This window comes from Periplaneta americana, chromosome 11 (assembly GCF_040183065.1).
Source record: "Periplaneta americana isolate PAMFEO1 chromosome 11, P.americana_PAMFEO1_priV1, whole genome shotgun sequence".
NCBI lineage: Eukaryota > Metazoa > Arthropoda > Insecta > Blattodea > Blattidae > Periplaneta > Periplaneta americana.
Window position 1 is genome coordinate 52,286,664 of NC_091127.1, and position 27,356 is coordinate 52,314,019.

The 27,356-nt window shown below is 34.8% G+C and overlaps 1 protein-coding gene across 1 annotated transcript; it reads right to left on the reverse strand.

The window, feature by feature from the left end:
- Positions 1-1,172: 1,172 nt before the first annotated feature.
- Positions 1,173-27,349, reverse strand: LOC138708984 (myrosinase 1-like). The gene is made up of 11 exons (XM_069839408.1): positions 27,155-27,349; positions 24,453-24,586; positions 20,198-20,332; positions 18,753-18,875; positions 16,298-16,481; positions 13,658-13,752; positions 10,257-10,404; positions 8,908-9,059; positions 6,212-6,346; positions 3,210-3,316; positions 1,173-1,554 (listed from the first exon to the last, which is right to left on the reverse strand). Exons 1-11 carry the CDS (start codon positions 27,315-27,317, stop codon positions 1,416-1,418), a joined length of 1,515 nt encoding a protein of 504 aa, XP_069695509.1. The 5' UTR covers positions 27,318-27,349; the 3' UTR covers positions 1,173-1,415.
- Positions 27,350-27,356: the final 7 nt, after the last annotated feature.

The window sequence follows — 27,356 nt, forward strand, 5'->3', positions numbered from 1 at the left end:
TAGTAACAGTAAGATAACATTTTGCGAGATAAGGCCGAAGATTCGCCATGTGATTACCTAGCATTCGCCTTATAGTTGGGAAAAACCTCTGAAAAAGTCCAAACCGCTAATCAGCGCAAATGGGTATCGAATCCCCGACTGAAAACAACTCCGCCTTGGCAAACATACGTTCGTACCGCTTAAGCTAGGATAATGGCGTGCTAACATAAAAAGAATACCAGTTTGATTACTTTCTGCAACGTTCATTAGTAAAAAAAAAAGTAATGTATGTTGTAATAGCCTTCTTTTCCGCCATAAATTAACAGTGTGATCACATTTGTTCATGTTTGCAGTGAGTAATTTATATGGACAGATAATTCTGCAGCGCTATATCGAACTCTATAACTAATGTTATTTTCTGTAAAACTGTGACATATTCTATTATGCGTCCAAAGGACGAAGCATATCCTAACAAGGTCACTGCTATAATTTTGGTGTTATCAGTTTATGGTGACATTACAGACCTGCCAACTTTCCTACGTAATGCGCGAGTTACCCGAAATTACACAAGACTCTTGCTCTTCCGAATTTTTACGATAAACTCCCGGATTTAGTGATGATAGCAAAATGTTCTTTTATAATGTTATGATGTTTTCTTATTATTATTATTATTATTATTATTATTATTATTATTATTAGGCCTATTATTATTATTATTCCCTACCAATGTATCATTTTCCACATTTGAACTGGCCAAAGAGAAGATGATGGGGAGATCGAAAATATTTGGGCAACCGGTTTAAAAAAATATATATTTTATTTAACGACGCTCGCAACTGCAGAGGTAATATCAGCGTCGCCGCTGTGCTGTAATTTTGTCCCGTAGCAGTTCTTTTGCATGCCAGTAAATCTAGTGAGATGAGCCTGTCGCTTTTAAACACAATTAAATGCCCTCGACCTCGGCCGGGATCGAACCCGCAACTTCCTCGAGCATAGAAGGCCAGCGTTATACCAACTACACTATCGAGAGCGACCAACCTTTTTATATTCGAACATTTGGTCGAATGCTATACCTTGACGGATGCTCTCTAACTTGTTGAATGAAAACCAGTTGTAAGTCCCACTCTGCAACTCTCTAATCTAAGTAATTTAATGCCGAGGTTTCTGATGATGGAATGATTACGACCATGATATTTACAGTATTTTGTTACACTTTATATACAAGTATAGAGTACATTGTTAAATTCAGTGCATATAGTCAAATAACACAGCATGACAAATATTATTAAGATATATGGGACACAAATACATAATTCGTAGAATATTAACGTAATTCCTTGCAGTAATTCAATTTGTACTAATTTATAGAATATTAATATAATACCTTACAGTAACTCAGTTCATACTCAGAAGATATAATCACGTTTTCTATTCAGTTACATTTCGTTGTTCTTCCGAAACCGTTCTGGAATTTGTGCTGTACTGATGATCTCGGCATATACTTTAGCAGACTCCTTGATGGTACGAGGACGTTCTGGATCTTCAAAGTCTACATAATACAAGCCGAATCTCTCTCTGTGGAAGTAAAAATAGTCCTTTTTAAATGTGATACCTTTGTATCATTAATAGTAACATGAAAATGCATGGTAATAATTAGACTTCGTTGAATTGCCACACGCAGCACGCAGTCAGGTTGCCGATGTACGGTAGTATAGAGGAGGTGAGCGACCGCCCGGTCTCGTAGTATAAGCAGTTCATGTTAAGAGTTGTACCGGACCAAATAAAGCAGCTACAGATAATGTATACCTATGTAACCACTTGTTTTTGTATTACTGTGGTTGGAATAGTTAAAGCTTAACATTTGTTCAGTGCAGACAAGAATTCAATCAAACATACTACAATGGGAGTGTTTGTTGTTCCAAATAATTGCCCTTGGTGTACCCTTACCCCCGCAGCCAGTCTTGACCCGTTGGGGAACTTGTTGGATGCTGTTAATTATTATGCAGAACATTACGGCAAAATAATGGAGGTAATTGATGCACTGGATAACAAAGACAGTTCAGCTGTTGCAGCTGTAAAATCATTACTTTCTGAACAGGTATTGGAAGATATTCTGTTCATTGATTCTAATTTTAAAATCGTGTCCAAAAGCAACATCCTGTTAGAATCGTCTAGATTACAACTCTCAGAAGCCCTTAATATAGTGGATAAAATATCACAAACCGTTATCCAAAATAACAATTCACTAATTTCAGAAAAAGTGAAATGTAAGTTGAGAAACATTATTGCTAAAAATTCTGCCTATTCACAACTTCGTATTATAAATGATGTACCATCATGTCATGACAAGATATCTGAAGTTAGTGTACTAAAAAGTAGTGACTTTCCGTTCTTAAAATATGTACGTATAACATCGTGTGATGTTGAACGTACATTTTCTCAAAATAAAAACTGTTTAAGTGACCATCGGAGGTGGTTACTTTGCAGTCGCTCAAAATGTACGTAACTCTTCACTGCAATGCACATATTCAAGGATGATGTGAGTATCTTACATTAAATTTTAAGAGCTAATATATCTCACTATAAAATAATTGTGTATTTACATGTTTAGACATTTCCTACTTCAGTGATCATTCATTATATTTCTTGAATGCAGGATACAGGTTTTATTGTATCAGCAGCATACTGCTCAGTGTTCACATTAGAGGCATACTCCAACCTTTGCACGCCCCTTCTCATACAGTCTATACCGCGTGCGCAGTAAACCTTGCGATTCTCGTGGCAATTCCACGAAGTCTAGTAATAATAATGATAAAGCACAGTCTAGTATATACAGTCACGAAGCTCAATACGTAGTAAATATGCATCCATAGATAGTTGCTAACCACTAGGATCGCTAATATCGCCTCATTACAGATAATGCAAAATAGTACCGGCACAGTCTATTGTTCCTAGCAGTCTCACAACTCAAGCTTCGTGACTGTATATACTAGCCAGCAATTGGTTTCTTTAGTGACAACCTGCGTTTTAAAGCTAATTTAATTTTATGCCGAAATGCTCTTTTAAATTAATTTAAACTTTAAATATTGTCTTATGTTCCTATCTGGTTCTGTGAAATTGCATATAATAAAGTTTTCCATAAAATGGACATATTACACAAGGTCAGAATGTTCAATAACAGACGACAAATATTTCGCTTCTGTTAAGAAATTTCAATTATTTTTACTTACGTGTAGCCTTCATTCCACTCAAAATTGTCCATCAGAGTCCACAACGTGTAGCCAAATACATTGCATCCATCTTCATTTATAGCTTTCAGCATTTCAGTTAGATAACTCTGTGAAAAATAGAATTGAATCTCCAACAATTATCAAATTTTATTCACAAGTCAATATTAATTTCGCATATTTTAAAAACATGCATGGAAGTGTTAATGGAATATCTATAGTAATGATAGGTTGTTCTTTAGGGGTAATGTACCGTAAATGTAAGTCACGTAAGATAACCCTGTGCTTGAACAAAATGGGTCCAGAAAAATTAAAAGTTCTTAAGACCTAATAAAATTTAGAAAATATTGATGAGCTAGCATCTCGTTTTGTTTACCTTTCACTACCTCGAACCCGGAATATGTACCTTCTCTCTATTCCTCTGCACAGAACATCCCTATACTCATCTTTCAGCATATCTATTCCACGCCACTGGAATTCTCTCCCTGACCATGTCAGAGACTGTCGGACAATATCAAAATTCAAATTTAAATTAAAAAATCGCATTCAAGTTCATGGAATTGCTTGTTGAATACCTGTCAGGTTGCACAACTTCGCCTTAACCCATGACATATAGTAAATATTGTAACTATGCTGTTGTAAAATTGACAATTAATATGTAATGTATTTATTATTATTATTATTATTATTATTATTATTATTATTATTATTATTATTATTATTATTATTATCAGTTATCACTATCATCATTGCTATCTCTGTTTTCTTTCTTTTTTCTTGTATTAGCTCGATGTGAGCTCTATAGTGTTCTTTTGACTCTCTTGACCCTCTATAGGGCTTTAACTTAATTTGTATTATTTTCATCAGTGTTTGTATTTCTTTTTTGTATTTATATGTGATATCTGGTATGATGGAAGAGAAGGCCTTATGGCCTTAATCCTGTCAGATTAAATAAATAAATTATTATTAAATAAATTATTATGAGTTCCTCCTTCTTGAGTTCACTTCAAATTTTCCGAAACAAGATAAGGGATATTTCTTTCACACATACTAAAAAAATCTTTTTTCTTCTACTCTTCGTAGCCACAACATATATGAAAGTTGTTAAGAGGGTATACACTTAAGAGACCAGTCCTTTACATAATAGACTATCAATGGTAAAATCCTACCATTTTGTTCCTTTGCGCTTAAATTTTCCAGAAATAATAAAATTATTTTACATATTCATTTTTGATCCCATTACCTTTTAAACACATTAAATTTATTTTAGAAATATCCATTTCATAAACGTATTTACATTAGAGCTCTCAGTTCCAAAAAATAATGTATTTTGCATAATGTTTTTGTCGCGTTTTTGATTTAAGAATGTTTTAATAGTTTAATTGGGGCTCTACCTCCATGCCCCCCAAGTGCCTTCATGGCATGTTACGGGGATACCTTTACCTTTTTTTTAATAGTTTAATTATTAATAAATCACTTTAAGTAATAGATGTTCGGCAACGCTGTTTCCGAAATACAGACGCGTGCTTCGCACCAATTCTGAGCTCTGCAGGACGTAGGTCGTAGAGCAGACGTGCTCATGGTGAGCAGAAATCGGGCGTGCCCTGGGTGGGGGGGGGCATGTATGTATTGGACAGACGGAGAGTTCAACAGCGGCCACTCAGTCGTTAATCTCTTAGTGAGAGGGTTCTTAACCTGGGATGCATGGACACCTTGGAGGCCCATGGATGGGCTTCAGAGTGTCCGTGAAAGTAACATAAAAATTAACATGTAGGCCTACTATATATTCAGTATACATATTATTTCTACGTAAAAAGCAGAAGCGTATCTAATATTGTTTCTCACTTTTTTTACATTTTTCTAGGGAGGAGACTATGGCTTTCACCAGATTTTCAAAGAGGTCCGTGACTCAAAAAAGATTAAGAACCACTGTCCTTGTGGGATTGACAAGAATATTTTATCCCCTTATTTCAATATTATGTCTTTTAAAATTAGAGAGTTGTATTTATAATATATTTATATTATCTAAACAACAAAATGTTTTGCTTTATGTATTTTCTTTCATGTTTTCGACAACAATATTACTACTAATTCCACAATTTGGGACATCTGGCCGACATCTACGACTGACCAGTAGGATCCAGAATACAAAGCAGAGGTTATTTTAAAATAAAACACAATATAATACTTCATTTGAATTTGTCTTTTCAAATTAGATAGAACTATATTTATATTATCTACACAACGAAAAACTATTATGATTTTTCTTTATGTATTTCCTTATATGTCTTATTTTCTGTGTTTTGCAATAAGCAGGAAAATGACTGAAACAATAATTTACTTCCCTAAAATACTGTAACTTACCTCATTGACGACGGATTGCTTTAAAATTTATATTAGTTCCATGAGCTTATTATTACATGTTTGAGCATGCCTAGTATTGTAATGTGGCTCAACGTTATATATATATATATATATATATATATTTTTTTTTTTCACTATAACAGTGTCCACATGTTAAGCATTTGGGACATTCGCCAGTTTCAACAGAATCATTCGGAATGTTGAATCAATTTAAATGTGGTTCCGGTACTTGTTCTGTTCTCTTTGTGAGTAGTTCTTTTATTGTAGCATAAGATACTTGAATCTCCAGTAATTTCATCCCAATATAATATTATTCTACGTTGATTGTACTTCAGTAACTAATAGTTTCTGTGTTCTTAAATTCTACAGTAAATTGTAAGAAATAAATAAATAAATAAATAAATAAATAAGAAGAAAAGAAAAGGAACAAATAAAGGAAGAAAGAAAGGGAGAAAGAAAGAAAATAAAGAAGAATTAAAAAGAAAAATAAAGGAAGAGAAACGTATTTAAATGTCAGCGTCAATAATTGAAATTCATTCTTTAAGAACGACGTCATATTTTTGAAATCAACACCAGTCAAATTTCTGAAGTCATATGATCTTGCTTTTGAAGTAGGAATAGATTGCAAAAGTAATACTTACTGTAACATAATTGATGCGGTCTGTGTCGTTAAGTTCACCATGGTCAGAGAAGCCGTTTTCAGTAATAATGACAGCGGGATTGTTGTACTCCTCTTTGACACGGTTCAATTGCTTGCGTAATCCCCATGGCACAACCTGGACATACAATTCATTGAGTTGATTTCATGTCAGAGATTTTTTTAAACCGAAGATAACTAAGATGTGCACTGCCGTTCAAATATATCTCACCTCCAATTTTCTGATTGTGTAAGCGAACTTTCTAATCACGGGATAAGTCAAAACCAAAGATATAACAAATGGACAAACTTTGAAATAGTTCCGCTAGTTCTCAATAGGTGACACTATTATTGGGACGGCTAAAAAGGTGTTTGGGGGAAAATGATGTAGTAAGTATAAATTATTCTCATTATTGACAGTCTGAGCGGTTTTTCCAGCTAAATCTAGTGATTTTTAATTAATAATAATAATAATAATAATAATAATAATAATACTTTATTTTTTCTGGCAGAGTCAAGGACTTGAGGCCTTCCCTTCAGGTCTTGAGGATCAGCGGAGCGGGATGAAATTTTGAATTCTATAATGCGAGTATATTTAAGTACTATTGGCGACACTGAATGTTATCTTCGCCATCTATTCATGGAAGTAATAACTAACGAAACCACTTTTACACAAAAAATTATCGATTACTCCGACAAGCTGAAGAAGAAATGGGCAGGACACGTGATGCGATACAACGCGAACCAGTGGACATACATCCTTACGACATGGGACCCAAGGATTGGCAAACGCAAGCTGGAAGACAAAAGACAAGGTGGGTAGACGAATTTAGATCAAGATTCGGCCATCTATGGTCAAGAACAGCGAAAGACCGAGAACGGAAATTCATCACAAAGTGACTTGCAACCCAAACAACGACTAGTGAACAGTGGACCCGTCAGTGTTAACCCAGACAGCATCCCAAACTATTACATTACAAAAGTGGCCATCATTCCCGGAGTGGCTAACCTGGAACTACTTGACAAGCCAACCTGCATAGTCAGGAGGCCCTTGCCCTTCACGGGATTTTGTGGCTAATTCTTAATTCTTAATTTATCGGTAGGGATCAGGTATCTTTGAACCCCATTGTACATGGACACTTATTTTATCTGGTAGATAAATATGAGCCTCGGCAGTTGCGAGCGTCGTTAAATAAACCATAATTTAAACTTAAATTTAGATAAATATGACGTGAAAAGTAGTAGTGTTTATAGTGGAACATAAGGATGTTTTGAACTACATTAGAAGTGTCCATGAAATGAAAATGAAGTAATAATGGAGGATAAGAATTTCAAAAATCGAAAAAAGCAGATTAATGATGAAATCACCTATGAAGACGCACCAGTGACCCCTTCCCTATACAGAGGAACTTCATGAATCTCGTTCCGGAGGCGCAGTCCCAAAATTCGAAAATGTTTAATATTCACTACACTCAGTAAGAGCAAATTATGCTTCGTTACTCTACAGGAATGTCAAAGACCAGAAATCACCAACTTTTAGTCTAAAGACAATGTCGACACATTGCTGTGCGTTACATGATGTTAACTGATGGTCAATGTGTAACCATAAGCTATGAAGGGCAGTCTGGACCTTTCTTATGTCGAATTTCGTGCTCCTAGTAACAATTCCCTGCGTAGAACTGGTTAAGTAGGAACAGTTTAATTCTAACCATCTTGTACATATAATACTATTAAGACAGTGAAATGTTACTTTGGCAAGAAGAGTGCTAGGATTTCTTGTAGGAATACCTGAACTTCATTTTAGAGTTTGAAAAATCTGAGAGAAAACTGAGAAAAATTACCAGATCAAGCGGGATATAAAGTCTATTACACAATATATCTTCTAATTATACTAGTGTTCATGACTTGTGCTCCGTGATTGTAATTTTTTTATAATTTCAACTAAATATAGGCTAAATTAAATTGTACAAGTTCTATAATATATTCAAAGTAAAAACTTCCTTATTGTTATCAGCTAACGTTTGATTTGATGTACAGTAAATTTAATTCCCAGTTTGGACCGTTGTTTAGGTTCTGACACTGCTGCTTTGTAGTCTAAAGTTGGTTCATTAAAGTGCAATGGAAGAAAAAAATGTCTCTACTCTATATTTTGAGCAAATTTTACTGACTAGTTCGCCATACAGCGAAAAAATTTTAGTACTACAAGCCTAATAATTAGGGACAGGATTCACATGCAAACGCATATTTTTACTAGTCAGTTGAATGTCACTTTTTTAGTTGGTATTTAGCGACGTTGTGTCAACTACGAGGTTATTTAGCGTCGAAGGAATTGATGTTAGATGTTATTTGGCAAGATGAGGCCGAGAATACGCCATACATTACCTGACATTTGTCTTACGCTTGATGAAAACCTCGGAAAAAAACCCAAGCAGGAATCGAACCTGCACCCGAGCGCAACTCCGATCGGCAGGCAAGCGCCTTAGCCGACTGAGCTACGCCGGTAGCTCAGTTGAATGTCATGCAAAAAGTTCTTTATACATGTTTTGAGCGTCTTTGATGAGGAATATGCAAAGTTAATCGTGCCTGCTCTTACATAACTCAGATATTCCTGCATAATATGTTGTGCATAATATGTTGTAGCATATCGGAAGAGGTTTCAATCGTAAGGTTTTCGTAACTAACGATCCGTACAATACTTACATATAACCAGACGGAGGCTGATCCTTGCCAGCTAGGGTCTGGAAGAATCATAGTTCCCATATCTTTTATGACTGAAGGCTCTCCGTCACTGTTTGGGAGGGGAAAGCCCAAATACGTGGAGTAATGATTGAGCCCGAAGAAGTCATGCGTGCCTGAAGCGATAAAACATAACTGGTTAGGCAATATTGGGACGTACATATTGAGCGAAAGCAGTATCTCTTGAGCCGAGTTACAAGTTCCTTCTGAGCCACAAGAATTTACTATGGAAATTTGAAATTTTTACCACAGACTGTATATAGGCCTAATGATAATTAAACAATTCACCCGACTATTTTCGACTGATTGCCAGTGCAGTGTAGCTACATCAATATTGTATCGGTCATTATTGCTATTTTACCATGGAGTACGTTAGAGGCACGAACAGGGGTAACGGCATGACTATCAAAGATGAAATTAAATGTCATAAAGTGTAGCCTACGTTTCGGCTGATGGGACTACTAGTTGGAGGTGAGTTAAAGCTTCTATTAATTTTAAGTGAGGAAAGTTAAGCAATTTTGATTTCATTTTCTTCATATCTTAAATTTAATTGAAGGGTTCAGAGCCATAGTGGACCAAGCTCCATTTATTAAAAGCGGAGAAAGCAAGGGTTGAAGTTAAGTGAATACCGTAGTTTAATGAAGATTGACATATAATTTAGTTTGAATGTTTATACTTTATATTACTTGCTATATGTTTCCATTGAATTATAGTGATAACTTCATTTTAACCCTTGTTTTCTACGGTTTTAGTAAATGTCGCTTGGTCCACTGTGGTTCTGAACCCTTCAATTATGGGAAGTAAAACGATTTTCATTATATTTTAATTCATGTCATTATTTTAGGTGTACAGTTAACAATTACTGTAAATAAAAGAACAAAATTCTTAGCGATCGTGGAGTAAAAGAAAATGAAACGAAAGGACGTTATCCAGATACTCTGCGTGTTTCATGCACAGAAAGTGTGAGAGAAATAATATGTTCCAACGATCATAAAAAATTATCAAATCCACTCTCCATGAACAATCAGGGTCTCCATACGATTTCAGTTTTAGTGGCATTAAATTAATTAGCCAAGGCTGCCCCTTTTGCCACATAGTTGAGACGACACCCACCAATGTTTTCAAAACGTTACGTCACTACATTTGACCATCGATCAAAGTACAGCCCGCTCAAAAATAACAACTTTAAAAACTTCCAATTTGCTGAAAAGAACTTTCTCTAAAAAGAAACACATTAAAATTTGGTGTCGCTCAAAAGGCGTTACCTGGTTCTATCAATATCTGAGACACAAATCTGAGAAAACAGTATGTACCTTTGATGTACGCGACTTCTTCCTGTGTGAAAGTTGGGAGTCTTGATCTCGTGAAACCCTCATTCAGACTGTTCTCTGCCACCCTTTCTTTTACAATATCAGGGTAGTCACCTTCCTCACTGTAGATGGGATGAGCATACAAACCCATCTGAAATAAATCAGGTTTTTCATTGTCATTGACTTTTACCAATTAATTTCTGCATTTATTTTTTTGTATACATAAAATTATACCTACATACAGGCCTAAATGAGTTTTTCGTATAGGTCCCTAGCCATATTCTCCGGGAATATTTGTGTGCCATTTATTTATATTTTAAACGTTCAACGACTTTATCTGTTTAGGAACTCTTATATCTGATATCAAAAACACAAAAGAATAAATCCGTGTTCAAAAACAAAACGTAAACATAGGTTTTAGACTCTACTATAAAGAATGAACCGTAAGTAATGTCATTAACTTCAGGAGGTTACTTTATGATATATTTATAACAAGAAAGTTTAATACAATTTTGCCCGCTTTTTTGCTTTCTTCTCGAGATAAAAACTGTATTATAAGAAACATTTCATTGTATTGTTTAGGAAGGTCATTGATTTAATTCCCAATATGCTCGGTCAGTTTAAGAGAGCAGTGTATTATAATAATAAAACTATTCAATTAATTTTAGTTTTATCCTTTACAGTGTAGAAATTTGATTGTAATAAATGTAAATTTTCGTTCTGCAAAGGAATTTAAAAATGTTGTATTTGTTCGGAGCAATTTGCACATTTAAAGGCCAAACTATAATTCTTTCATTCATTATCGTAATATATTGTTTACTTACATTGACTTAGTGTATTGGGTATTCAATCAATGGCTTTCCTAAAAACATGCTATGAAATATTTCTTATAATACAATTTTTAACTCGTAAAGGAAGCAAAACGAGCAAAATTGTATTAAACTTTTTTGTTTGAAATATCTAAAAAATAACCCCTTGAAATTAGTGACATTACTTACGGTTCATTCTGTATAGGCCATTATTGAAAAAGTAACACTGTTTGAGAGAAGTCGAAAAGAAACATTAATAGTGCTGGTCACATTACAATGTATATAACAAAGTAGTAAATAAATAAGTGTTTGTGTCGAAATACTATTATGATTCCCAAAATTGAAGCAACACTTAAGAAGGAAGCTTTCTACAATTTCAGACTGAAGTCCCTCGTTAAAAGTTTTCATGCGGAGAAATATTATAAAGGAGTGCTTTGTATTTAACAGTTGTAAACGTGATTCGCCCTGGGGCCTAAGCTGTTCGACTGGCAGTAAATACAATTTTATTGATAACCATCTACCATTAACATTATTAGTACATTTTGGACCATTAAGTTATTCAATAAAAATTATTAATACAAATTACAGGGCACAAATACTTTATTTGAAAAAATCGCACACAATATACACGTTCTGTTATTACTTAAATAGCCTTTCCATTTGCGTCAACGAAGTCATAGTTTAAGCTACAGTAGGGGCACATTGGTATTACCACTTGTATGTTCTCTACATCAACTAGACCAGTATTGTCCACTAGTGGCGGCTCGTGGGTATTGAATTAAGGGGGGCTGCATACAAAAATAAACCAAGCAACTTACTTTATTTAAAGATTAGTTCCATGCGCCTTATCTTGTAAGTTGTGTTTAATTGAGACAGGCTCATGTTAGTAGATTTACTGGCATTTAAAAGAGTCCTGCGGAAAAAATTCCGGCACACCAGCGACGCTGCAGTTGCGAGTGTCGTTAAATAAACCATAATTTAATTTTTTATATGCAGATTTGAACCTTAGAAATATCTAACTGGCGATGTTGTAGTTGGTTGTATAATGTATATATACATGATACATCAATAAACGAAAAAAATAACTGAGCCAGAAATTGAATTCAGGATATTCAAGGGTACGCAGCAGGACGCTTGCCTCATTTATTGTGATGTTAGGTGTTTCAGATTCCATTATGGTTTGAAGACATTCTAGCAATGGCTCCTTCTTCTCATGAACAACATTTACTGTTCTTATTTTAAATCCATCTTATTGCCCCAGCTGATGAAATTTTCTTTGAAACACATTAATCTAATACAGACTGTGTGGAGATCGAGAGAAGAAAGCAGGGATACTGGATAAATTATCAAAATATATGCGAGCCTTTGTATTTTGTTTAGCGGCTCTTTCCATTATGAGATTCAACTGATGGACACTTAATTTCACATTTCTCCTGAATTGTTAAGGTACTGAACTGAATAGACTGTAAATATTGTACAGAATTAAACATTGTTGCACTTGTTATACTCATAACATTAAAGAAAATATATTTAAAACTACGCGCTACTGACAAACTGCTGCAAATTTTGCAGCGCCTGGAAACTCTGGATTCACGGCAAGGGGCAGCAGGGAAGAGGGGTAAAACTAAGGCGCACAGCATCCGAGACGAGACTGGCAGCTCCAGAGGAGGAAGTGGCTTCACCCTATAGTCCTTTTCTCTGGTTTCGCTCTGGCAGCAACAGGGGAGGAAGTGACTTCACTAACGATTGCGTGCATGTCATTGAGTGCAAAATGTTTTTAAAAATTCGAGCCACTAAATAGAGACTTTATAATAAATGTTTTTCACAACATGAAACTAGACAAGAGCCACAAATGTCTGGGGGTGCTGCAGCTCCGCAGCCCCTCTTCGAAAGCCGTCCCTGGTGTCCACTATGAATTGTGTGTTCTACCCTACTTAAAACTTGTGATGATTTCTCCCCTCTATTTGTCTACATAAATCCAGTATGCTATAGAAAGTCGGACAAGCCTAGCTGATAATGAATCTTACCGAGCAGATGCATTCCTTCAACCCAATTTTGAAAAAGTTCCAAGCAAGTATTTATAGAGTCTCAAATAGGAAGAGAACTAAACTATGTAAGGAAATAATTTTTAAATTCTGAAAATTAGAAACTGGAAAATAGCTTAGCAAGAGTTAGAGGCACGGAAGTAGACCTACATTGCGCGCTCAGCAGCCAAGGCCAAAAACTTTGAACGCTTTTTAATAGACATGGGAGAAATTCTTTTTCTGGAATTATTCCATCTGCTATAATTTACATGATACCAGGTTCCAAATAACTGTTCAGGTTAGCAAATGAACTGTGAACTGGGAAGACGTTCTAACAAGAATACAAATCGTAACAAAGGCATTGAAAAGAAAGGCATTAACTGTACACGACTCTAGAGAAAAGCTAATAGTGCTTTTGCGGTATTATAACTCCTATTTGAATAGAATACGAAAGTATTTCATAAGTCTGTACTACTATTTTCACGTAAAATGCCAATCTTAGCATTAAGATATTTTAAGTGAGTTCCTGATCCGAGGGACACTTAGGCCTAAATTATATCACTCTACTTACCTCAAACTGCTGTTGTCTCTCGCAAGCGTCAATGTATATTGTAGCGTTATCAAGAGGTTCGCACCAAGGAACGTTGATTGACATTCCAATTTTTCCTGAAAATAATAATGATTCTGATTGAATATTTATTTTCTTGTCAACAACAATGAAACTCATGGAACGGACATTAGTGTTGTGGCGTAATATGTACACCTCAATAGCTGTGGCGGCTTGTGAATAAAATCAGATTTGTTCTGCTACATAGCATAAAGTCCAATAATTTCATTTTGAATAATTTTTTTCCTTCTGTTTTCCTTTACTCTCATGCCTACACTAGAAACACCTGCATTTTCAGATGTTTCGCTTTCAACATCGAGTTCAAATGTATCACAAAATTTGTTAGAATAAGTTATTCTAGAAGCAAATATTTCTATTCTTGTAGATTATATTTAACCTTCCCCGCTATAAATTCAAGAATTTTCCATGGAATTGCCTCAGATTCATCTTAGATTTGGGGAAAATCTCGAAGAAGCCTCACCAGATAATCGACCCGAACGAGACCTTCTCACTACACTTCGCCTGCAACGGCGTCTTTCGGCAGCGTGAATATTGTAACATTTTTAAACTGTGTCAATTATGGCATATAATAGACAGACATACCTGTATTATTACCGTTATTAATTTCCCTTCGAATAAAACATATTGGACCCTGCACCTTAATTCAATAGATACTTGCGAGTATATAACCCAGTAATATATATATATATATATATACATACATACATTATTAAGTTATTTTACGACGCTGTATCAGCATCTAAGTTATTTAGCGTCTGAATGAAATGAAGGTGATAACGCCGGTGAATTGAGTCCGGGATCAAGCACCGAAAGTTACCCAGCATTTGCTCGTATTGGGTTGAGGAGAAACCCCGGAAAAAATCTCAACCAGATAACTTGCCTCGACCAGGATTCGAACCCGGGCCACCTGGTTTCGCGGCCAGACGCGCTGACCGTGCGATTCATGAGGATTTACCGCCACTTAAGGCACTTATTCCCGAAGACATTCTGAGAAAAAAATGTCATATATACATATGTTCAATCTCAATATTTTCAGAGTTACACTAATTTGAAGTTGTTAATAAATTGCCTTTTTCCTTTAGTTTTAAGGGTAAAAAATATTACAAATAGAGAAGTATTAAGAAGTATCACTTCTTTCATTGTCTAGTGTTATGAAGCTAAAAAGATGTTGTTAATTATTTTGCACAGATTCTGTTTTTCAATTTTTAACTAAAAGTTACATTATTCTTACGCACTTATCACAAAAATTGTTACAAATCATACGACTTTAAGAACTTGATTCTTTACAGTGCAATTATGTAACCTAATTTATAGTCTTGAAGAATTTACAGGAGTGGCGAGATTTACAACAATTATTGTAATAAATGCGTAAGAAAAATGTAATTTTGTAGTTTAAAATAGAAAAAAAGTTTCTGTACGAAGCAACTATGGAATTCACAACACATTTTAGCTTCAGAATACTAGCTAATTAAAGAAATGATACTCCTGAATAGTTAATTCTTTATCTGTAATATTCTTTTACCCTTAAAACTAAATAATAACGCTATTTTACAAACAACTTCAAATTAGTGTAATTCTGAAAATATTGAGATTAGGACCCATGTTTTTTATGACATTTTTTGCTCAGAATGCCTTCGGAAATAAGCTCCGCAAGTGGCGGTAAATTCTCATGAATTTTATTTATTTTATTCGGTTATTTTGCGACGCTGTATCTAAATCTAGGTTATTTAGTATCTGCATGATATGAAGGTGATAATGCCGGTGAAATGAATCTGGGGTCCAACACCAAAAGTGTATTGGGTTGAGGGAAAACCCCGGAATAAACCTCAACCAGATAACTTGCCCCGACCGGGATTCGAACCCGGGCCACTTGGTTTCGCGGCCAGACGTGCTGACCATTACTCCACAGGTGTGGACTTCTCGTGAGTCACCCTGCATATATCTTAAATATGTGTTATCTAATTTCCTTACTATTTTGACTCTTCATATACGAATCATTTATTGACTTCATTCGTTATAACTCAAGACACTTTACATCTAGTGGTATTTGTGACTTGTTATTGATTTTTTAAATTTATTTCTGCTCTCATATTCGTTAGTTCATGATATATGAATTATTTTAAGTTTGATTTATTTTAATGATTATTAGAGGAGAAAAATTCGCTCCGGCGCCGGGGATCGAACCCGGATCCTTGGTTCTACGTACCAAGTGCTCTAACCACTGAGCTACGCCGAAGTTCAATCCACAGCATCGGATCGAATCGCTCTCCTCTAGTGTTTTTCCCTTTGTTACCATAACAGATATATTCTGTAGGACCAAAAATTAATCTTTACGTTGATTTATTTTGGCGTTTTAAATTAGATTTGACTAGAATTTTAGTTGGAAAACTATTTGAGTGTCACTTTTTAAAATACTAGTTATTTTAACATTTGTTTGTTTAAAAACTTGAATGAAGACAGCAGTTAGCCACAGTTGTTGTCGCGCACTATACCTAGACGTTAATATCATATACTTCTATACCAGCAGTGTTAGCCTATACGGCTACTTTTAACTCATGCGGTATTGCTAGCACTCTCTTTTACCTTGTTGAGAAGCTCTGAAGTTCTCGTCATAAAGATGGTAAACACGAGCATGTGCTTTCAGCACCGTGTGAGTAGCTAGGTACTTTCCCACTCCTAAAGCCCCAATGCTGGGAGCGTGGCCTTTCTCGCTTTCATAACCTCCGGTAAATGTTGAAGGTTCGTTAAACGTAATCCAGTATTTGACCTGAAACACATTCATAATCTTTGTTAATTTTTGTTGGGTATAAAAATGCTATAGATTCCTACTCGTACTCTTGGATTTTTACGTTTTTTAATGAATTATTACGAATGGAGTTGAATTCTAATTACTACTAGTTTCTGACTACTGTCGACATCATCTCCACTGATTATTCATTTTATTACAATTGAGGCGCTGACATGGGAAAGGTAGTAACTGCCAAAAACAAAATTTTTCAGGGGAAGCAAAAAACAAATTTATGAACACTTTCTCACTTACATTATTACAGAAACTGCTTTAAATGGAAGGCATACACTCATGTCTGTGTTACATATGAAATTTGAAAAGTCTGGCACAGATTTATCTGTGAAATCCTATTTTATGAAAATACAACATTGAAATCACTCCTCAGCCAAACTGAGAATTAACGTTATTTATACATTATGCACAAATTTTTCGGTAAAATACATTATACTTTTCATCGAGGAAGTCTAACATAGATAACAAGTCTCTTTTCGGCATCAGGGACGACTGGTCTTCTTTCAAGGTGTTGCAAGCACTGCAAGTTAGTGATTGACGTTAATGACTGTCCTTTATTTAAAATCCTGTGCTCTGTCCACATTTCAAGGTCATTAAATGACTGTCTTGTTTTTATTAGAGGAAAATCAGCTCTTGAGAGTCTAATCCAGTTGAGGGTGCTGATTTTGATAGGAGTTGTATTCAAAAACTTGTCACATTCTGCAGAAAAATCGAAGAAATCCTCATCCTTCATCATTATTACATTATTTTAGGCCTTACCTCTTCTGGAAACATGGTCTTGCATCTTTTTTTTCTTTTCTCTATGATGCCAAATTCCCTATCACTTGGCATGTAGGAATGTTCTGAAACCAGGAATTTCAAGTCCACTGAATCAAAATGTTTCTTGGCAATAATGTAAATCAGGACCATTAGAATCATCCGATTCTTATTCTGCCCTGCACAGTTATCAGCCCATATTTGTCTAGACACACTCTGATGTTGTAAAAGGAGTTACTACCTTCTCCGCGCCAACAGCTGTGCACATACAACTTACAACATCTAGTGACTACGTTTCCAACTTCGTTTCATTACATATGGACATACTACCTTTTCTGTGCCATTGGCATGGCCATTTACTACCTTCTCAATGAAAAACCTAAAAATTCGAATTTTTGGCAGTTACGGCCTTTCCCATGTCAATGCCTCAATTATAATAATCACGAATTAGAACTCATACAGATTTATTCAATCTCATGAGATACTTAGCATTGAGGAGCAGTAAGATACCAATCCTAAGAGCTGCTTTCTTTTGCTCCTTAGGAACACCATGGTACTTATTTCTTTTAGAGACTGTGTGAAACCCATGGCCATAAAACGGCCAGAAGAAATGGAAAAAATTCATGACACCATCGAAAATCGAACTCGTGATCTTCTGGCTTGAATCACAACACCTTATCCGCGATGTTACCTCGTGCTCTCAAAAGTTTTGTTTCTACTGGCCATCTTTGCTCTCAAGGAAACGTCTTGTACCGGTATTCATTTCTGTTAAGTAGATACTGAACGAGCCCAAGGAACATAGTGAAGCTGGAAGGATCAGATCAATAGGAAAAAACCCTTATCCCTATCGAGAATCGAATTCGCGACCCTTTTGCCTACAGCGCAGCACCTCAACTACCTATCGCACGTCACCAACATTTTTATTATTCTTAAACATTCATTTATTCAATCAATTTCTTTATTTTTAAACTGTACGAATGGCTTATTTCACTTTAAATTTCTCTAAAATTACACTATAAATCTTTTGGCTCGAAAGCACATCTTTCTGTTTTCTTGAAAAAAAAAAGTAATTTCATTTGCTTCCATTTCGTGTCTTTTTATGTTTCGGAGTTCAGGCCTCACTCGCATATGGCAGTTATTTCATAAGTTTATTCTAGAACATTTTCGAACAAATTAGCTCTTAACGTGCGTCCTAAGATTTGTATGACTTTGTAATTTTTATAAACATTGCTAATTTTTGTTACGATACAAATAACACAGTGAAGGTAATTAAAATTTGGTACTTATTCCGAATTTCCACTATAGGAAGCCAGTGATCTACTCATTTCATGAATAAGCCGAGAGCACTTACTACATATTTATATTTTACGAATGATAAGTGTATTTCTTCTACAGTACTATTCCTTTTTACCTTCGGGTATCTTATATTTTCATACATATCTCAAGAGGGAATATTTTACATTATTAATTTCTGATACTCACCCTGTCTCCGAAGTTACTAAACAAAATCCGGGCATAATCCTCAAAGTATTCTGCGATAACAGGGTTTGGCCAACCACCGATGTCCTGGAGTGGCTGTGGTAAATCCCAGTGGTACATTGTAGCCTAAAACATAATTGTCTTCGTTTAATATGTGTATAGTAATTTGAAACACTATAGAAACATTCAAATAAAACTTTTTATCTGATTAGAATACGGTCTATTATAAAAAATATTTGTCTTACTTCTATATGTTAACTTTGAAACTTGATATCACTAGCGAAGCCAATATTTTAATTTTAGTGGGGACACTCAGATAGGCAGATTGATCAGTGTGGAGAAGCTTCAGCGGCGCCGCGATGTCCTCGTAAAGTGAAGTGTTACTGGAAGTCGCACTGAGTTTCCGATATTTCTTAATTAATTACATATTTTAATTTCTCATTTTAGTACCTCCCTATAATGAACAATAAGGTTTTAGTTGTCGTCGTTCCTGTAACGATGCCATATTCACGATAAGGTAAATCCCTGAAAAATCTTTAGAATACAATAAACCAGTGCACTTTTTATATTTAGAGAAGGCCTTTTACAATTTAGAATTCAAGGCTGTTTTAGAAATACTAGAAGAATATAACATTCCTAACAGTTTAATTCAACTTATTTATATTTATTTTAACAAATTTACAAAATAAAACTTGAAAATAAAACACAGAAAAGTTACTGATAACTGAAGGTGTTAGTCAAGGAGATCCTCTTAGTCCTTTACTTTATCAATATTTTCAGGAATGAAACTGAGGTAAAAACAAATCTTGGTTATAGAATGGTTAACAATGAATTTATTATTCTAACTATCGATGATGCAGTATTAATATACAATTCAAAAGATCATTTATAACAGATTTACACAGATTTTGTACTCACGTTTAGAAAATATAATATTGAATTGTCCATCATAAAACAAAGTGTAGTCTATTATCGTAAGTAAAGAATCAATTAGTTGCAAACTGGAAGTTGAAAGCAAAATTATAAAATAAATTATGGCTTTTGATTCTCTTGGAATGACGATAACTAGCTTTGAAATATTACACACTGAAGTGAAAATGAAGGAATTAAAGTCTTACGGACAACGAGATGCCTTAATGATATTTTCTGAGGAATAAGTTCCTTATGGAGGAACAAAATAACAATAATAAGACAATAAAATTGCTAAACACTACTTTTTTTATATCTTACAGGTTGTTGACCAAAATCGTTCAAAATATTATTCAGAATAAATAAGGTTTAACGATTTCAAATATTTTCTTTAACTCCGTACATGTTGGGGTACACACCATTTGAAATATTTACCTTCAAAATTGAGACAAGCGGAATAAAAATGTCGTGTAAATAAAATAAAAATATCGTGTACATAAATTGTTTCGAAACTATGTTTTAAAACATTTGCTACTTACATATGGTTGTATTCCATTCGCTGTTAGTTCATCTATTAAGTTGTTGTAGTAGTCAATTCCTGCTTGATTAACCTCGTTTACATGTCCATTGGGCAAAATTCGAGACCAGGAAAAGGAAAACCTGTAGAAATCAACCTAGAAATGGAATAGGATAAAAATGAAAATTAGTATACTTATTTTCAGTTCCCTATTTGATTGAAGCTGGTAGCTGCGATGGTGCACAAAGCGAATTATTTTATGGATAAACTTCAGACAGTATTAGAGATTAGAGTTTTCGGTAAGAATGCGTAAGCCTCTACGATAGCCCATATAACCTCATGTGTCATGGATCTCTGAAGATTTATAAAAGCCAAAGTGTACAAAATTAATGTAAATACACTGAAAGAGCTGAAAACTGGTATCGGGGAATATAACATCTCCATTTTTTAACGTGACATGTAGCGAACGGTGAGTCACCTCTTAAATGTGTTTGGACATGAAGACAGACTGTTTGAGCAGCTCCATTTTTAGTCTGAGTGATTAAATTCTTAACTACGTATAATGATATTTTGCATTATTAATTTATAGTTATCGAATTATTTAGACTGTGCTGCGTAACCGAAGACTGCAAAGAGCTCGGCCGAAGAGCCGGATTGTCGTGTTGCGATTTCTCTAAAGTCTATTCACATTTATCATTGTAGACTTATTGGTATCCTGAGAATCGATACCCATTTTCAAGTAGCATACGTCGTGAAGGTATCGATGTTGAGATGGGAGATTTTGCATGTGCACATTTCAACTCTTGCCTTTTCAAAAATGTTTCATGGTAACATCTAATGCCAAGAATTTATAACGCAGAAATATAGGGCCTGGAGTACAATAACATTTTTTGCACTATCGTGATTTTGTTGTATTTACAGTTATTGTTGTTAGGCCTTGAAAGTTAGAATTCCCACACACAAAGTTGTTGCTAGGGAAACCATTCCAAATAACATAAAACTGTATTGAAATAGATCTATTACAGTTCACTTCTTACTTAGTTACCATTACATTATAGTTTTGCAAAGGTTTTGCTATAATATTGCTCTAAATTTTCAATGCAAAATATATATTGTATTTGCAGTTTTAAAAATATGATCGTGCTAAAAATATTGTACAATACATGTTTATGAAGTGCACTACAAAATCTCGGAAATTGAACAAATCGCTCTGCTCGTTTTTCAAACTTTTTCTCGATTTTGTAAACAGCACTTCCCAAACTTGTGTCGTAATACATTATTGTTTCATTAATTTTGTTCATGAAAAAAATATCTTTTATAAGCAGTAAATGTACAATATGGGGCAGTGTAGTCACTTCCTCAACAGTTGCATGTCTGGCAACGAATTTTCTCTCCTAAAAATCATTAACTCTGGGTTGGGCTTCGACCGTTAATGCTTGAACCTGAAAGAAAGCACTGTAGCCAGAAGACCACCGAAGATAGCGTACCTATTTAAACATTTTATTAACAGATTAATTTCGTGGTCAGTTTACATTACTGTATATAGTACATGTAAACTATATAAGCTGTTAACGATAAGTTTAAACATGTTTTGTTCCAATGTGATAATTTGCTCATAAAAATAGTTTCTGCATGTAATTTATTTTTCTGAAAATGAATGACATTGCAAGATTGAGAATCTCAAATAAACAAGGTCATGGCGAATATAACAATAGCCAGTAGAGTTAATCAACTGATATCAGTGATTGAGAGTATGTGACTTGCAATAAAATTACAGTAATGACATATGGATGGAATTGTTTGATATTCGTTTCACAAGCTTTGTGGATTATCAGAGACAATGTCCAATTTCAATTCGTCCACACTGAAATAAAGTTCAGATGATGGTAACGTCCTTGACTCTAAAAGGTCCAATACACAAAATGTTCACTTCCTAAAAGGTCCAATACACAATATGTCCACTTCCCAAAAGGTCCACTACACAAAATGTTCACTTTCCAAAAGGTCCAATGAAGTGAAAAGTCCTTTTTACATAATGTTCATAGAAATAAGCTCCCTTAATTCAAAATTCCCAATTTCCAAAGTCCAAACATAAATTGTCCAGTGACAGTGGTAAATGAACCAAAACAAGAAATTGTTCTTAACCAGTAAATAAGGAAGAATCAAAATCAGATCTGAATTTGTAATACATCTTGCATTGCAGACTTTTCTGCTATAACAAATCCAATACTGTCTTTGACGTTCTACTTCGATTCTCTGAATGAAAGTAGTATAAATTTTGTCTGTACAGCAACATAGGCTTATCTTTTTGCATCAGTATTATTTCTACTTTGTTCAATTTACCCGAAATTCCTTTAGAGCTCACTTCATGAGAATTTTGAAGTTACAGTACATCACAACAATGAAAACTTAGATTTGTTTAGATTAAAACTCATGACTTCTCCGTTGGACTTTATGTCAGCTTGTACCTTATTTCTATAGAACTTTTCTTTGCATTGGGAAATAACTTAACTGAGAAATATGTTCATCTTTACCATATAAGTATGAGGTCATTTCATACTTTGGATCATATAAGTATTGGACCATTTCGTACTTTGGACTAATTCCTTCTGGACTTTATATCATGGACATTTTGTTGTCTGGACAATTTCTGTTGGACCTTTTAGCTCATTGAACTATTTGCATTGGACTTCATCTCTGTTAATGGCTTTGTGATATACATTTAATTAATGAAAAATTGAATTAGTATCAGGAGTACTGCCCTTCAGTTTTTTAACAACGCTTTGCATAGCGGAGTTTTCTATATGTTCAATGTTTGTTGCTGTTCCAAAAAGTTTAGATGGAATTAAAGATGTGATTGTCAGCTACTATATACTGTACTACCATAACCATAAGGTTATAGGCCTAATATTACACTAAAATGAAAGAATGAGATAGAAGAAACTTATTAAATATTTCTGGTCGATTGACCATACTTTACATTCTGTATAGCTGGCACTGTAGCTTAGTTTACAGGGCGCTGGCTTTGTCGACCGTGAATACGAGTTCAAATCCCGGCAATGGTGGAATTGTATTTGTGGTGTACATGCCAAGATTGTGAGTGTTTTTACGTTTTTCCCTCGTCATTTGACTAACACTCTCCACAATTTCCCTTTCATCACCATCTCCGTCTCTAAAAATGGGGCACCACTTGTGTTTGTGTGACGCCGAATCGATCATCGTCACTGGTGACGAGAATATGACGGCTCATGTAAATATGTGAGGCATGACAGAATACGGAATTGATGGCTAGATAGGAATGCGTGGAGCAACTTTTCTGAGGAATACAATTGACAAGCAGCTCGGGTGCACACAAAACATATTTGGCCTGAGTTGCCTTGGAATGCAGCCAGTCTCGTCTGATAAGTACTTACTTACTTACTTACTTACTGCCTTTAAGGAACCCGAAGGTTCATTGCCGCCCTCACATAAGCCCGCCATTGGTCCTTATCCCGAGCAGGATTAATCCATTCTCTATCATCATATCCCACCTCCCACAAATCCATTTTAATATTATCTTCCCATCTATGTCTCGGCCTCCCTAAAGGTCTTTTTCCCTCCGGCCTCCCAACTAACACTCTATATGCATTTCTGGATTCGCCCATACGTGCTACATGCCCTGCCCATCTCAAACATCTGGATTTAATGTTCCTAATTATGTCAGGTGAAGAATACAATGCGTGCAGTTCTGTGTTACGTAACTTTCTCCATTCTTCTGTAACTTCATCCCTTTTGGCCCCAAATATTTTCCTAAGTACTTATTCTCTAACACCCTTAACCTATGCTCCTATCTCAAAGTGAGAGTCCAAGTTTCACAACCATAAAGAACAACCGGTAATATAACTGGTTTATAAATTCTAACTTTCAGATTTTTTGACAGCAGACTGGATGATAAAAGCTTCTCAACCGAAAAATAACAGGCATTTTCCATATTTATTCTGTGTTTAATTACCTCCCGAGTATCATTTATATTTGTTATTGTTGCTCCAAGACATTTGAACTTCTCCACCTCTTCAAAAGATAAATTTCCAATTTTTATATTTCCATTTCGTACAAATATTCTCGTCTGATAAGTACCTCTACCTCTAACTCTATTGTCTATATAATTTTGGTAGTATATAGCCTATCGTTTACATTCTGTATTTAAGACATAGCAGATGTATATTGACGCAGTTAAACTTTCATTACACGTATTGGATAAAGAGTTGTTGCAGAGATATTTGTTGAGATGACCTTACCCCGAGTTCCTTCATCAGTTGAACATCCTCCTTGTATTTATGGTAAGAATCACAGGCGATGTCTCCTGTAGACTGGTCAGCAATCAAGTCACTCCTAGTATGCGTGTGCGTGTCCCAAATATTAACACCTTTACCTGCACGAAAACCAAACTCTGATAGATTCTTTATTAAAATCCCGTGCAACCGTTCAATACAAAACTTTCAAGAAAGCACGTGTCATGAAGACCACACACACACACACACACACACACACACACACACATACAGACACACGCACGCACTCACACACAAACACACACACACTCAAATATTTTACGTTTTTTCCAAAGTTTAAGTTCTTTTATCTTGCTGGTCATGATATTATTATATGTAAGTTATTATCTTGAGGTATTATAAAAACATATATAAATAAAATAATTTTCTGTGCATACAATTAAGAATTACACAATTAAATTTCCTACTCTAAAAACGAGAACTATTGTTTATATAAACAATATGTGTTTACATCTATACTAATAATAAATCTGTAGTCGAAAATTTTCTGGTAATTTTCGCTTTTCCAAAAATAATTGGTCCTAACATGTATAATTAACCATCCTGAAATCGAAAATCGCTTTTTTTTATTTTTGTTTCTATATCTGTCTGTCCGTCTGTCTGTCTATCTGTCTGTCTGTCTGTCTGGATGTTTGTTACCTTTTCACGCGATAATGGCTGAACCGATTTATATGAAAATTGGAATATAAATTAAGTTCGTTGTAAGTTAGATTTTAGGCCATATGGCATTCAAAATACTTTATTTTAAAGGGAGGTTATAAGGGGGCCTGAATGAAATAAACCAAAATATGTCGCTTATTATTAATTTTTGTGAAAAATGTTACATAACAAAAGTTTCTTTAAAGTGATTTCCGATACGTTTCATTCCAAGCAAAATTTTGATGGGACCAAATTGCACCAAAAACGGATGTTCTCTGAACCAAATGATCATATTTTAATTATTTGCATGTAATAACAATTAAGAAACATGTTAAAGGAATTATCACTGCACTAAATGAGTGGTCTCTGGAGCAAAATGATCGCATTTTAATTATCTAAATACAATTTAAATTAAGTGACATATTAAATGATTTATCCTTCTATCAAGCACGAATGTTCTCTGGAGCAGATGTCCTATTTTAATTATGTAATTACTTTATATTTATTTCTAACAGGTGCAGCGGAGCGCACGGGTACAGCTAGTAAACAATATACTATTGTTGCCATGAGATCATTGCCATTTGGAAACGTATCTTACAATATACACGCTTGGAGATAGAATATGAAGACTAGAAGAGTGTCATTTTTACATTTAAAATTTTTCCCTGATCTGTTTCATTGTCATTTTCATAGAAAAAGTAGCGTGCAACACACTTGCCGCAATTAGCAATTGCAAAATTCATATTATTTAAGCACGAGCGAAATACTCATTTTGCTGTAGAGTCCTTGAATTATAATATTGCATTGTAAACTTTCTTTTCCGTATTATACGGATTGTTAAGCTTTTATCCCATACTTCTAATTTTTTTACAAAAATCACTCTATTGAGTACAAATCCTTGGTCCTTCTTAGTGACAGCCACTCACATTAGTGAATACTAGTGAAATGTTTCTATAGGACTAAGAGTGAAGTGTCCATTAGCCTAGACATTAATGAGGTGTACAGGAGGCACAGTTCCAACTCTCGGCATCTGTACCAGGAGGACTTAAGGCTGGTCCACAATAAACCAGGAACGAGAACCAGAATAAGAATTGGAAAAGGAGGACATGAAAGTGAAGATTTTTGAGTCACAATAAACCGAGAACGGAAACGGCTATGCATATCGATATGTATGTCAATAACATTATGTAAAGTCGATATTATGTATTCTGATGTTGTGTATAATTGACCAATGATGTTCTCTCATGAGAACAAACCAGCCAATATAAACACAGGTTAACCAAGTTTAGAATTTATGACACAGAATATTAAATTTAAGTTTTGAATTCATGTGGTCATATATTGAAAGTGATTCTTCTGAATTTCTGAGTTAGTTAGAAACGATGCATGAAGAAAAAATTATGTCACAGTCTCTTTGTTACAAAATAGGCTATACGACGATCAAATATCATGGCAACAGAATAAATGTAGCAGGCTGTGATCGGAAACGAAAACGGCAAAGTTGAAACTTGGGCAACCTCACGTTTCTATTCCCGGGCTCCGGCAAGCTTCTCGTTAATTGTGAACGCTCGCATTTAAATATATACATTTTAACAATTTTGCCCTTCTCGTTCTCGTTCTGGTTCTCGTTTCCGGTTTATGTGCTCTGAACAATACTCCAGCTGCCTTTTGAGCTCGGATATGTTTCGATACACAACTTATAAAAGGTTGAGTGAGTCTCACAATCAGTCACGAAGTCATTCAGGGAGTTATGGTGAAATGAAAAATTTCAAGCCCTCGAACTGAGAACGTGTTTAACTCTGGATTGTTTAGTGCATAATCTGTTATTCTATGAACATAACAATATTTTGTTTTTTTATGTAACAAAATTTTGAATAGGCCTATATTATATTCCAAAAATAGCTATTACGTTATTTTAATGACATTTCACAACTGAAAAGCTTTATAACTGTAATTACTATAGTCAAACATTGACTGATGAAGGATGAAAGTGTGGGACTTTCACTTACCATCTTCGTTCCAAGCTCCCTCGATTTGGTATGAGGCTGTTGCAACTCCAAATAGGAAGCCTTCTGGGAAAGTAACAGCTTTGGAAGAATCAGATATACTGCTCACAGCTACCCCATAGGCTGAAGCTAGCAAGCCTGCCAAATAGACCACTCGTACCTCCATCTTGTTAATAATTTAGTTTTTTGTAACGGATACGTTAAA